Here is a 13,926-nt window from a genome sequence, read left to right as displayed (position 1 = left end):
TAAAACCCCAGAGTACATAATTGGAAGTACAGAAAAATCTTGATTTTGTTCTCTTAAAACCCCAGAGTACATAATTGGAAGTACAGAAAAATCTTGATTTTGTTCTCTCTACATATACATGGAGTGAATCACAAAATTAGTTATCCAATTTTTTTCACTTTGTCAATTAAGCATTAATAACAGACCACAAGTAAAAGCAGGAATTCTGCCTAAATAAACTGATGACCTACTTCTCTCTACCAAGTAAGTTCTTTTGACACAAGTTTTAGAGAAACTATTCTAAGCCAATCAAAGTTTAGTTGCTTACGTAATAAATGAAACAATCATTTTGATTATAGCAGATTCTCACTGCTATGAAGTAATTTTATCAGGACAAAGGAAAAGGTGAGGTGGTCTTTGAGTAACTAATAAAAATTTATTTTACTTTCAATTTTCCCTTCAAGAATGAGAAAAACAAAAAAGACATGTGAAAGATCAACCCTACGGATCTATTTGGCTTAAATAAATTACAAATTACCACTTCAGTTCTGGCTGGTAATGTCAGAAACTACTGATTTATAAATAAAGAAGGGAATAATAACAAAGTCCCTCTGCAGAAAAGACAAAAAAAGTCACCCCATTAAGTTTTTTCCCACATACAACCCAAAGCTATCCAGTTAATGTATCTCTGATATCCTGTAGCTGATGATATATAGTAGCGGTCACTAAATTAAAACTACTCACAATAACAGCTTGCTGGTGGCACTGCAACCAAGCATCACTAACAGAACTACTCCAGTGGCTAAAGAAGTCATGAAATAAAGACTATGCTCTTTATTCTTTTAATCTTGGACCAAATAAATTATTCTGTTCCCTTATCTGTAAAATGGGGGCCAGCTGGAATACTGAAATTTTATTAGTAGTAAAATCCTTATAATCTTCAGGTAAACAATATAAAAAATTAATTATTTGATTCATACCTTGTTTTAATTCTAAACCTTCAGGTTGCTTGTTCTCTCTCACAGCTGAAGTAGTATCTACACAGATGTCTTGTCTGAGGAATAAAAACAAATAAAACAACTTTTAAAACTATATCTGATCAAATAATATTTACTGCTCAGATTCCCAGAATTAAGTCACACACTTGGGAAAGACATAATGACTCTTCTGAGCCCCCAGGACAACATTCAGTGCACTAAGAAAACTCAGAAACATGTATACAAGTGTCAAAAACAGTAGCTATAAATCATTACCAATTTAAGCAGTATACGTCTTTGTAAAAAGCAAGAAGCAAAACTGGAAGGAATATGGAGATAACTTTTTCTCCTTTCCAATAACCTTCAGGATAGCTGTGGGAGAAATCACAGCTTACAGAGGAATCCAATAATTTTTCAACTTCCACAGTTACATTTAATGGGCACTTTGGCATTCGAATTATTTTATATTTATCTAAATTCATACCTCAAATGCTTTGATGTCTATGGTATGTGTGAAAACATATTTTATATGTAATATATATATATAATCAAAGTAAATGGATTAAAGTATAAGATCATAAAAAAGTTTTGATTCACCATGTTCTCCAACAGAGTGGTAAACAAATTCTCTTTCTTAGAGGGCATTATACCACCTAAATATTAATGTTACAAATACTTCTCAACAAAAGAAATTAATTAGTTGCAAATATTCAAAATGACTATTTTCTTTCTAAGTAAGTATTACCTTCTGGAGAATTTCTATACACACACTAAAACTAACATACAAGAAATATTGCAGGAATTTTCCTACTCACAAAATTACTTCTATCCACTTAATAACAAATCCTTCAAATAACCAAAGGATAAAGACTTGTGATCATTTCTTTTGAGTTTACAATATTCTTTCCCATCAACATATTTGGCACTCACCTGTTTGTTTTATGTTAAAGTTTTACTAATACAAGCACAAACTCAAATAGAGACTACAAAATTATTTGGATCTGATATTAGTTAGGACATATAAAAAATTAAAATTGAGATATCTGTTTTATACTTCTTTCTATATCACCTACTCAGATTTTATTCTTTCACCAGAATAACCAGCAGATCCCAACGAAGGTATCAAGAAATATTCTTTCGCAATCCAGGGACAGATAAAATGCCAATATAGTACATTAAGAGCTTTTCAAGGAGTACAGTTAAAATGTGCTACCTCAAGCCTTACAGTCAAATTAGATTTTACCTACTGGGAGCATTAATCTACTTCTAAGTATCTTCCTTTAAAGAAAATGTTTGTCTGCTCTTACACATCCTTGAATGGGCACTTAATTCTTCTTCTAAACACATATATCTAAACAACCTGAACAAAAACATAATGTAATATCACCATTAAAAGGGCCATTGGTGGGGCACCTGGCTGGCTCAGTCTACAGAGCCTGTGACTCTTGATCTCAGGGTCATGAGTTCAAGGCCCATGTTGGGTGGAGAGATCACTTAAATAAACTTTAAAGAGCAGGGATGAGGGTGGGGGTTGGGCATATGCAATACCCTAAGGATACAACATCACCTATGCAATATTACAGCTGAGAATGTATGACCTATATCATGGAAAAAATCATCAGTTAAACCCAAAATGGAAAAAAGTAATGTTCTATTAAGAGAGGGTGAGGAGTTAAATGTCAATGTTATAAAAGACAAAAAAAAAAAAAAAAAAAAAAAAAGGTCGTGAAAATATTCCAGGTTAAAGGAGGCTAGAAAGAGCCCTGACAATTAAATGTTATACTTGACATGACACTGCTGAACTGGACATTACTGAGTCAGATGACAACCTGAAATACCGACAGTAAACTGGATAAAAGTATCATACCAATGTTAAGTTTACTGAGGTTGACCCTGTACTGTTGTTATAAACAGAGCATACCACTATCCTTAAAAAAAAAAAAAGCACAAGGTACTATTTTGGGGTAAAGTGTCATAATGTATGTAACTTATAGCCTCAAATGTCTTAAAACAGACACCTATATAAAGAGAGGTAAAGCAAGGGTGTGCAAATAGGATAAAATGTTAATAATAATAGGTCAATCTAAGTAAAAGGTATATGGATGTTTCTTGTAATGTTCTTATTCTCATAACATTTTAATAATTCATGAAGTTATTGCCAAGTAAAAATTTTTGCATTACAGTATGCATTATTTTCTTTTTTCTGTGAAAGCCCCTTGGTTTCCCTTCAAATAAAACTGGACATCGCTATAAAGATTACCTGCTGCCATAAAGAATTTCTTTTATTGCCCAAAGTGAACTTTTATAACAGTGTGTTTTACCTTGTTAGGTTTGAACCTGCTATTGAAGAAAGTCACCAGAATTTCAAACAATAGATGCAGTACAAGTACACCACCTTGTGGCTGAAAACTTAATTGCTAGATGCTTTTTCATCAGTAGTATCTGAAGTCAGAAAAAATATTCCAGAAAAATAGCTTGGAATTTTAAAATCTATACGAGCTAATTTTTCCAAGATGTAGGCTTTGTGATTAAAATTATCATATACATACAGAGCTCTCTAATACAACTGAAAGATTTCCACCAAAGAGCATGGAAAAGAAGATATACACAAAAAAAGAAATGTCTTAAAGTGTAAGAAAACTATGAGTATGTCTTTTTATTTCTAGTTTCATGAAAATGAAAAAAAGTCTACTCCCAGATAAGACATACTAGGTGTCAGAGTTGGAAAACGAAAGTAATTCTAATTTATATTTAAATGGCATTTAAATATTTCTATCAAATACTTTATCTAAGAATTTTATAACAACTGTAGGAATGCCTGGGTAGCTCACTTGGTTGAGCTTCCGACTCTTGATATCAGCTCAGGTCATGATGTCAGGGTTGTGAGACCAGCCGTGCTTTGGGCTCCATGCTCAGCTGGGAGTCTCTGTGAGATGCTCTCTCTCCCTCTGCCCCTCCCCTGCTTGTGTGTATGACACCCTCTCTCTAATAAATAAATCTTTTATGACAAAGAATTTGGTAACAACTGGAGAAAGAAAGAGAAAGCACGAGAGAAAAGCAGGAGAGGGAGAGAACACACTGCTAAATCTTGTTTGGGTTACGAATCTTGCAATGACTTTTGTATTTCTTTCATTAAGAAGGGAAAAAATAGCCCATTTTTATTTCTCTAATTCCCTTCTCCTATCCACAGTACTCCTCATTAAAGTAGCTTAATTTATGATCTTGGCTTTGAATTATAAGAGAGCTGTACACCGATCTCTGGGATTTAAGTCCTCAAACCCTAACAGTCTGACTTCCTTTTTTTTTTTTTTAAGATTTTATTTATTTATTTATTTGAGAGAGAGAAAGAGTGAGAGAGAGCATGAGAGGGAAGAAGGTCAGAAGGAGAAGCAAACTCCCTGCAGAGCCAGGAGCCCGATGTGGGGCTCGATCCCAGGACTCTGGAATCATGACCTAAACCTAACTAAGGCAGTCGCTCAACCAACTGAGCCACCCAGGTGCCCTGACTTCCTTTTTTTTAACCCAAACATAATTTCACTCTTGATCCTTTCTTAAAACAAAAGAAAAAAATAAACTATTGGGATTACATCAAAATAAAAAAGCTTCTGGACAAAAAAGGAAACAACACTAAAAGGCAACCTACAGTACAGGAGAAGAGTATAAACGTACAAAGAACTTCTAAAACTCAACACTCAATGGATTTTTTGTTTGTTTGTCTGTTTGTTTTCCAGAATTCAATGGATTTGTTGTTTAAGTCAGAATAATACACTGGGGAAATCTATGGAACTTAAGTACAATTATACATGCAAATTACTAAAAGTTTAAAATATATTTCTAAAGGGAAAAAAAAGTCAATTTCTTGTACAAATAAAAAATACACAGAAGATACCTCAATGGAAGGATAAAGAAGATGCTAGCATCTTCTCATTTTTGGCAAAAGTAAGCTGACCATCAGGCAAACTGGCATAACAAAACTCTTAATTCTCCTCACTCTCCTGGGAATAAAAACAGAGGCTAAAAGAAGCCAGCCTATCATTCTATGAGCTTTCTTTCTACTATCAAAAACAAGAAACAAAGAAACTAGAGTAGCCTAAACAATTTTGAAAAAGGACACACATTATCAGTTTGCTGTAAAGCTACAGTCATCAAGATACTATGATGTTGGAGAAAGGATAAAGTTATAGACTGATGGAACAGAAGAGAATCCAGAAATGAACTCATGTAAACATGATCAAGTGAGTTTCAACAAAAGCGCAAAGACAATTCACTGGAACTGAACAAATGGTGCCGGTACAGCCGGATGCCCATATGGATACGGTTTCTAACCCATACCTTGCACCATATACAAAAACTAACTCAAAATGGTAACAGATCTAAAAAATGTAAACCTATAAAACCTCTAGAAGAAGATGCAAAAAAAATCCTTTGTGACTTGTTAATAAGCAAAGATCTCCCCCAAAAGCATGGTCTATAAATAAAAATAAGTGATCAACTAGATTTCCCCCAAATAAAAAACATCTACTCTTCTAAGGAAATGTTGAGAGAATAAAAGGCTAGTGAGACCGGGAGAAAATATTTGCAAGCCACATATCTGATAAAGGACTTGTATTCAGAGTATACAAAGAACTCTCAAATCACAATAATAAAAAAACAAGAACCAGTTTAAAAAACTGGTTCAAAAATAAGTCACTTGATCAAGGAAGACATACAGATGCAAATAAACATAGTAACAGACATGGTCAACGTCATTTATTATTAAGGAAATTCAAATTTGGAACTACAATGCCGTTATCACTACACATATATTAAAATGGCCAAAATCAGAACAACAGACATATGGAACTCTCATATACAGTACCAGCAAGGACGCAGACATGCCTTTAGCAACCCCCACTCTTAGTACTTGACTAAGGACAATGGAAACTCATTGTGTTCCTATCAAAAACTTGTATGCAAACATTCATAGTGGCATTATTTGAAATCATCATAAACTACAAATAGATGAAATGTCCCTTTATTAATTTTCTATTGCTGCCATAACAAATTACCACAAACCTGATAGCTTAAATAACATAAATGTATCATATTACAGTTTTGTAGTTCTGATATGGCTCCAGTATGGGTCTCATCAGACCAAATCAAAGTGTCCACAGGCTGCATTCCTTTCTAGAGGCGCTAAGGGAGAATTCATTTCATGTTCATTTGGGCTGCTGGCAGAATTCCGTTCACTGAGGTTGTTGAACCAAAGTCCCTGACTCCTTGCTGGCTATAAGCTGAAGATCATCCCCAGATTCTAGTCAAGTCTCATGTTGGGTCTCTCTGACCTCTTCTGTCTTCCTCTTCAACTTTTAGGAACTCATAGAATTAAAGGGGGATAACCTGGGTAATCCAGGATAATCTTCCCCATCTCAAAACCTTAACCTTAAACAAATCTGCAAAGTGCCTTTTGTCAAATAAAGTAACACACTCTCAGGTTCTGAAGATCAGAGTGTAAACACCTTTGAAGGGTCATCATTTTACTTACAAAATTACCTCAAGTGGGGAGTGAATAAATAAACTATAGTATGTCCACACAATGGAATACTAACTACTTAGCAATCAAAAGGAAGAACTATTGATATACAGGACAATACAAATGAATATCAAATGCATTATGCTAAGTTAAAGAAGCAGACTCAAAAGGCTATATACTGGGGTGCCTGGGTGGCTCAGTGGGTTAAAGCCTCAGACTTTGGCTCAGATCATGATCCTGGGGTGCTGGGATTGAGCCCTGTGTCAGGCTCTGCTCAGCAGGGAGCCTGCTTCCTCCTCTCTCTGCCTGCCTCTCTGCCTACTTGTGATCTCTGTCAAATAAATAAAATCTTTTTTTAAAAAAAAGGCTATATACTGTATTATTCCATCTATAATGACACTCTAGAAAAAGAATAGGTATAGGGACAGAAACAGATTAGTGGTTGTCAGAGATTGGGGATGGGAGGATTGGACTACAAGGAGCCACGGAGGAGATTTTTAGTGTGATGAAACTATTCTATATCATGAGTGTGGCAATAGATTAAAAAACCACCCATTTGCCCAATTTTATAGAACTATATAGCAAAAAAGGTGGACTATAATTATCTAAATGATACCTTATTTTTTTTAACTGAAACACCACAAAAGTCTTAGAGCAGACTCAAAAAAATTAAATCATATGGTAGTGAACTGTAACCTTCAAACACTAAGAAATGAGGCAAAACAAGCTTAATTTTTCTCAAAGGGCTTTTCCAAAGAGCAAATAAATCTACATCTCCAGTGTCCCTCAGCAATTTTCTTCAGGCTTTCATAAAAAACATGTGGGGAAAATCCTCAATACTCATCAGCATAAAATGGAATTTTAGGAATAGTTATTATTACAGATTCAGAGTAAAAATCCCAAAGCGAATACAGCAACTTTTTTTTTTTTCAATGCTTACTATGTTACAGGTACTATTCTAAGCACTTTATGATCCTCTTCTCAATCATCATCACGATCCTATAGGGTATGCTATGTATGAGTATTACCCCAATTCTCCAGTGGAGAACACTGAGGCCCAAGAGGATTTAAGTAACTTGCCAAACATCAGAAAGCCAGCAAACTGTGGAGTTATGCTGGCAGGCATTAAATTTAAATTAAATTTGAAATGTAGGAAATTTAATTCTAAAGCCTTCACTCTTTACATTTATTTGGACTTTCTATTACCTACAGAAATACTTCTCTGGGTAGTAATACCTAAAAATTACATGTAGCCAGGCAACCCTCTCCGGTCCCCTCCCTGTTCAAGAGCTCTGTACTATCGCTCTATAAACTTTGCTTTGCTGCCATAAAAAACAAAAACAAAACAAAAAATAAAAACAAACAAAAAACATGTAGCCATGGCAATATACAGATTCATACGGCCATATATACCTCAAAGGATAAAGTCAGTTTTGACTCACAGTTTGACCTCAAGGCCCCAAAGGAAAATTCTTCTTCCTTATTGGGTAAACTAAAATAAGCTACTAAAATATCCAGACAGAATTATTCTAAACGTTGAAAATTTCAATGAAAAGACAGACATAAGTAACAATGAAGATCCATAATCCTCAAGAAAGGGCCTGAAAGGAATGGGAATGAAAAAAGAGGAAGGTAACATTTTGAACTCTATACCTTTTGTACCATTCTGTACAACTATACTGTTTGAATTTTTTCCTCACTGAGGCATTTTATCTGCACATATGTATTACATCCCTAGAAAAAGAATCCCAGAATTTTCCCTCCTGCATCTTTATCTTGCCTCTTCACGGTTCATGATGCCAGGTTAGGTTTTCAGTATAGTGAAACCAAGCTAATGGGACAGGAGCAGATTATTCTGCCATTTTTCTAGCTCTTCTGAGTGTATATCAAACCTGGGACCGATCACTCCATACTTGTTTAACCTAATCATGAAGTTCCTAACAATTTTTCCAGCTTTGTAATCATCAGTGATTTCAAATTCGCCAATGTAACCACACTTCATCATCACAGTTAGAAACCAAACAATGACTGGAGAATGGCCTAGAAAGAACTTGGCGTTTGCTGCTCTTTCAAGCATTATGGGATTTTTTGGTGTTTTTTTCTTTTTCTTAATTGACATTGTTAATGCTCTTGAAAGCATGTGCCACAACGTTCATGTGAATGTGCATGAGAACATTCATAATGATGATAGCAGCACTGAAAGATGGACAGAGTACTATTTGTGTTTTTAAACCATGCCCATGGGGGTGCCTGGGTGGCTCAGTTGTTAAGTGTCTGCCTTCGGCTCAGGTCATGATCCCAGGGTCCCTGCACTGGGCTCCCTGTTCAGTGGGAAGCCTGCTTCTCCCTCTCCCAGTCCCCCCACGTGGGTTCCCTCTCTCGCTGTGTCTCTCTGTCAAATAAATAAAGTATCTAAATGAATGAATGAACAGATAAACAAACCATGCCCATGCATTTGGCTATTAACTTTCAAAAAAGTTAATGGAAGTACAGGTTCACACAAGTTTGTAACAGAAAACAAGGAGGGGAATAAAAGGAAACAAACATACAGAAGAAATTTACTGAATAACAGCAGTGTAATCAAGAATTGTAAAAATAATATTCAAAGTAAATTCTTAATAGTTGTAAAAAGAATATGGTAAAATGAAAATTAAAAGGGGATGTTAAAGCTCTACCTAAAAACTTAGACCAAAATAAATCTCAAAATAATTTAAAAATTTCAAAATAAATTTCATTTAAAAAATCCATAAAGTACTTAAAGAAAATATGAGGAGGGGCGCCTGGGTGGCTCAGTGGGTTAAAGCCTCTGCCTTCAGCTCAGGTCATGATCTCAGGGTCCTGGGATCAAGCCCCACATCGGGCTCTCTGCTGAGCGGGGAGCCTGTTTCCTCCTCTCTCTCTCTCTGCCTGCTTGTGATTTCTCTCTCTGTGTGTCAAATAAATAAAATCTTTAAAAAAAAAAAAAAGAAAAGAAAAAAGAAAATATGAGGAATACTTTCTAACTTCAGAAAAGAGAAGGACTTTTCTAAATATAAAACCCCAAAAACATAAAAGATTGTCAAATTAGACTACATTAACATGAAATATTTATGCATACAATACAAGGTAAAAGCCTTAAAGTATAAAAAGAAGAGCAACAGCAAAAAATAACTACAACCCATATCACCAACAATGGATTAAAAAAAGACCAAAGTTGGGATGCCTGGGTGGCCTCAGTTAAGCATCTGACTTTGGCTCAGGTCATGATCCCAGGTCCTGGGATCAAGCCCCACATTAGGTTCCCTGCTCGGTTGGGAGCCTGCTTCTCCCTCTCCCTCTGCCTGCCGCTCTGCCTGCTTGTGTGCTCTCTGCCAAATAAATCTAAAAATTTTTTTTAAATAAATAAATCAATAAATAAACAAACAAACAAAAAAAGACCAAAGTCCTCCAACTACATACACATGAAGGGTAAATAAATGCCAGAGCTCACAGAAAACTCCAATAGCTCTATAATATATAAAAAGATGATTAATTTCACTCATAGTAAGAGAATACAAATTAAAATTCCCATAAGATATTATCTACTGGATGAACAAAGATCAAAACGTTAGATAACACTATACTGAGTGAAGTGTATGAACACATGTACTCCACATTTAGAGTATAAATCAGTTTAAACTCTGTAAGTCAATTATGGCAAAATCTTCTAAAATTTCAAATGCACAAATATCTGACTAAACAATTAACTTGTAGGTATTATGCTACACATAATCACAGAGGAACAAGATTATATACAGAAATATTTATATCATTTGTAGTAATAAAAGAGTAAACAATTTAAATGTCCATCAACAGACTTAATACTTGACTACATCCAAGAATGGAATAGTATACAGGTATATATAGGAAGCCTTATATGTACTGGTAGAATAAAACCCAAGAAAAGACATACTATTATATGGAAAAAATTAAGTGGAAAAGGTATGGATTAGTTTGCACAGTATGCTGCTTTAATGTGTGAAAAGAAAAATATACACATACACATGTATTTGTAAACTATGGATTATCTCTGGGAGGATACACAAGAAATTGGTTTACTGTGGTTGCCTATGGGAAGGAAGAATGAGGAATAGGAGAAAGATTTATTTTCATTAAATATGTTAAAATTTTGGGGTGCCTGGGTGGCTCTGTGGGTTAAAGCCTCTGCCTTCGGCTCGGGTCATGATCCCAGTGTTCTGGGATCAAGCCCCGCGTTGGGTTCTCTGCTCAGCGGGGAGCCTGCTTTTTCCTCTCTCTCTGCCTGCCTCTCTGCCTACTTGTGATCTCTGTCAAATAAATAAATAAAATCTTAAAAAAAAAACGTTAAAAATTTTTGTACTATGTGCATGCATTTACTGTTCAAATAAATAAACTCTTAAATAACAGACACTAGATACATGGTTATGTGGGAAAATGTCCTTATTTTCTGGAAATTCAAACAAATATTCAGAATTAAGATACCTATAATTAAATTTATAATACTCTAAGAAAAAAGATGAAGCAAAATTGAAAATTGCTATAATTGTTAAGATCCAGCCAATAGTGAGTGTCGCTACACTATTCTAATTTTCTATACCCTTGTCATTTTTCATAATAAAACTAAAAGTGAAATTTCTTTTTATCTAACACAATACAGTGAAATCCCTTTTACCTAACACAGACAAGTAATGTCTTTACCTGACATTAAGTTCTTATTAAAGTTCTCATTAACATAGGAAAACACCTTTAAAAGTTATATATAATTTAAGCATTTTAGATTAACATAAAACAGAAATGTGACCTTCCTTCACCAATCTTTGGATCCGATGCCACAGCCTTACCATTATTATGAATCCATGGAAAACAGTTCAATTTCATCCTACTCACATAAACCATTTCTACTTTTGGCTCATTTAAAATACAAACATCTCAGTGCCAAAAAAAAATTACCCTTTATACAATATTCTTTATACAATATACAAACTTTTATTGTTACCCCACAGCTAAATGACAACTTTTTAAATAATATCATTGAGTTTTTCAAAACAATCAACTTAATCAACTACTCTTTTCATGTTTATATTTCATCTGTTTATATATTTAACTAGTATGCAACTACAAAAACTCTTGGTAAGCAAACACTTCAAATGGTGGGACAAGTTCACATGTGTATTAGAGAACACTCATTAATATCAGTTTAGCACACTGTAAACATCAGTGAATTTTTTTTTAAGATTTTATTTATTTTTATTTATTAATTTATTTGACAGAGAGAGACAGCGCAAGCGGGGGAGGGAGAGGAATAAACAGACTCAGCGTTGGGCATGGAGCCTGAAGTGGGGGGTCAATCCCATGACCCCGAAATTATGACCTGAGCCAAATTAAGAGTCCACCACTCAACTGCCTGAGCCACTCAGGAGCCCCATGAATTTATTTTTCAAATGAACTAGAAAGGGCAATTAATATAATGAGAATCAGTTAAGTGATTAAGAAAAACTTAATTTTTAAAAAATAGTGATAATAGCAGAAAAAAGGAAAAATACCTGCTAACATCGAAACCAGTCTTCGAGCAACAGGATGAGGCAGTAAATTGACCGACAGAAATAGACACAATTTAAAAATTAGGGAAACTAACACAGCTGCTGATCTCTGGCTTTTTATTAAACTAAGATACAACATCAAAATTCTATCCTGTATCACTGCCAAGGTTCAGCAACAGAAGAATAGTCATACAGTACAGTTCTAGCTGTTATTCTTAGTAAGACAACTGATAAAGCCAGAGAAATAGTTCAGTATTTTCAAGAATATCTGAATGCAAAGTAGTCATTTACCCACCTACAGCTAAGCAATATGCTCTTCTTTCATTCTATCTTTATTAAAGCGCCTAACCTCTAACATGACTACAAACAGCAGTAAACAGGAAGCTACTCCTATTCTGAAGGGTGGAAGAGCTTGTAGACTATTTAAAAAATGTAATTATTACAATGTATTAAAACCTAGTACACTGTAAATAGTAACCAGTACATTGTAAGTAGTAACTAGTAGTAGAAGATACCAACTTCTCTTTTCAACTACTTGTATTTAATACCTAGGTATTCTATCGTGAACAAAAATATTCACATTTGAAATTCATAAAAGATGCTTAAATGGAAATTTAAAAAAAAATTCCTGCCAAAGAATTATTCATTTTGCAAAAATAATTTCCTGTAAATTTTATTCACTAATTAAATATTCTAGTGAATATAAAATGGTTCCATTTATATCTGTTACCTAAAATCTCTCAAGTGTATTTAGGAATCTCTCATTTAAAAAAAAAGTTATCATCTAAAACTGGAATCCAGTAAGAACTACTTTAGAACGTGCCTATTATCTAAGAAAGTAGCAATGACCATGAACAGTATTTCCATAACACTCATATTGAAACTACTTTGCAGTATACCTTATTTTGAGAATGTGGATTTTTAAATTTACCTTCTAGAACTGTAATATTATCTATAGGGAAACACAGTTTCATTTCCACCAAATTCTCCCTCAATACCACTCACTAAAAGCACATTAATTTAAAACTCATGAAGATATTTATTAGAGGAATTCTAAAATACTGCTAAGATCTCCCTGAAGTATTTGTATTTTTATTCTTTATAATAAAGCCCCAATTCGGATTATTTTATTGCACTATTCAAGATTTAAGTATTATTACAAACATATTCTTTAGAGCATAATCATCTTACATTATAGGCTGAGCTAATACCTAGCTCATTTTGTGTGCTATTTTAGCTATAATACCTCATTTCCAGCACATTTCCAAATGGAGACAGTGCTCTAATTCCAGGCCTCTATACTGACTTATTTCATTAAAATTGTTGTCCTTGTTAAGCAATTGTCATCATCTGTAACACTGGCAAATCTTGTCACAATACCTAACAGTTTTAAAACACTGCAAAATCATAGATGCTGAGGTTTTTAGGCTATCTGTAACATAATATAAATTTGTTCATTTGCTTACCTAGGGTGAACCAAAGTGACAATCCCATCTGTCACCCTTTTTAAAAAAAAAAAAAAAAAAGAAAAGAAAAGAATTTATTTATTTGACAGAGAGAGACCACAAGTAGGCAGAGAGGCAGGCAGAGAGAGAGGAAGGGAAACAGGCTCCTTGCTGAGCAGAGAGCCCGATGCAGGACTCGATCCCAGGACCCTGGGATCATGACCTGAGCGGAAGGCAGAGGCTTAACCCACTGAGCCACCCAGGCATCCCCCCATCTGTCACCCTTTTGAAAATGAAGGTATTTAGAAACTGTGAATGTTTTATCTTTATAGTTCCTAATCTCATTCCTATAAAATTTGTTATGTTAAAACTCATTAATTTCGAGTTTTAAAAGTAGCACACTGTCAAAAACTTCTTACAACTAATGCTTCTGCTTTCTTGTTATTTTTGGTAGTTAAATTTCTGTTGTCTATAAT

The 13,926-nt window shown here is 34.4% G+C and overlaps 1 protein-coding gene across 2 annotated transcripts in view; it reads right to left on the bottom strand.

The window, feature by feature from the left end:
* LOC111159857 (caspase activity and apoptosis inhibitor 1) overlaps window positions 1-13,926 on the bottom strand; it is a 46,325-nt gene that overhangs the window by 18,660 nt on the left and 13,739 nt on the right. The window contains exons 5-6 of one of the 2 annotated variants that reach the window (XM_022522507.1): window positions 13,472-13,507; window positions 960-1,033 (exon numbers count right to left, since the gene is read on the bottom strand). In XM_022522507.1, the coding sequence (XP_022378215.1) occupies window positions 960-1,033; window positions 13,472-13,507 (110 nt within the window). The remainder of the gene's footprint in view (window positions 1-959; window positions 1,034-13,471; window positions 13,508-13,926) is intronic. The other variant, XM_022522508.1, reaches the window with a different exon arrangement.

This window comes from Enhydra lutris, unplaced genomic scaffold (genome assembly GCF_002288905.1).
Source record: "Enhydra lutris kenyoni isolate GAN:26980312 unplaced genomic scaffold, ASM228890v2 scaffoldscaffold70, whole genome shotgun sequence".
Taxonomy (NCBI): Eukaryota; Metazoa; Chordata; class Mammalia; order Carnivora; family Mustelidae; genus Enhydra; species Enhydra lutris.
This window is presented reverse-complemented; position numbering and strand designations above follow the sequence as displayed.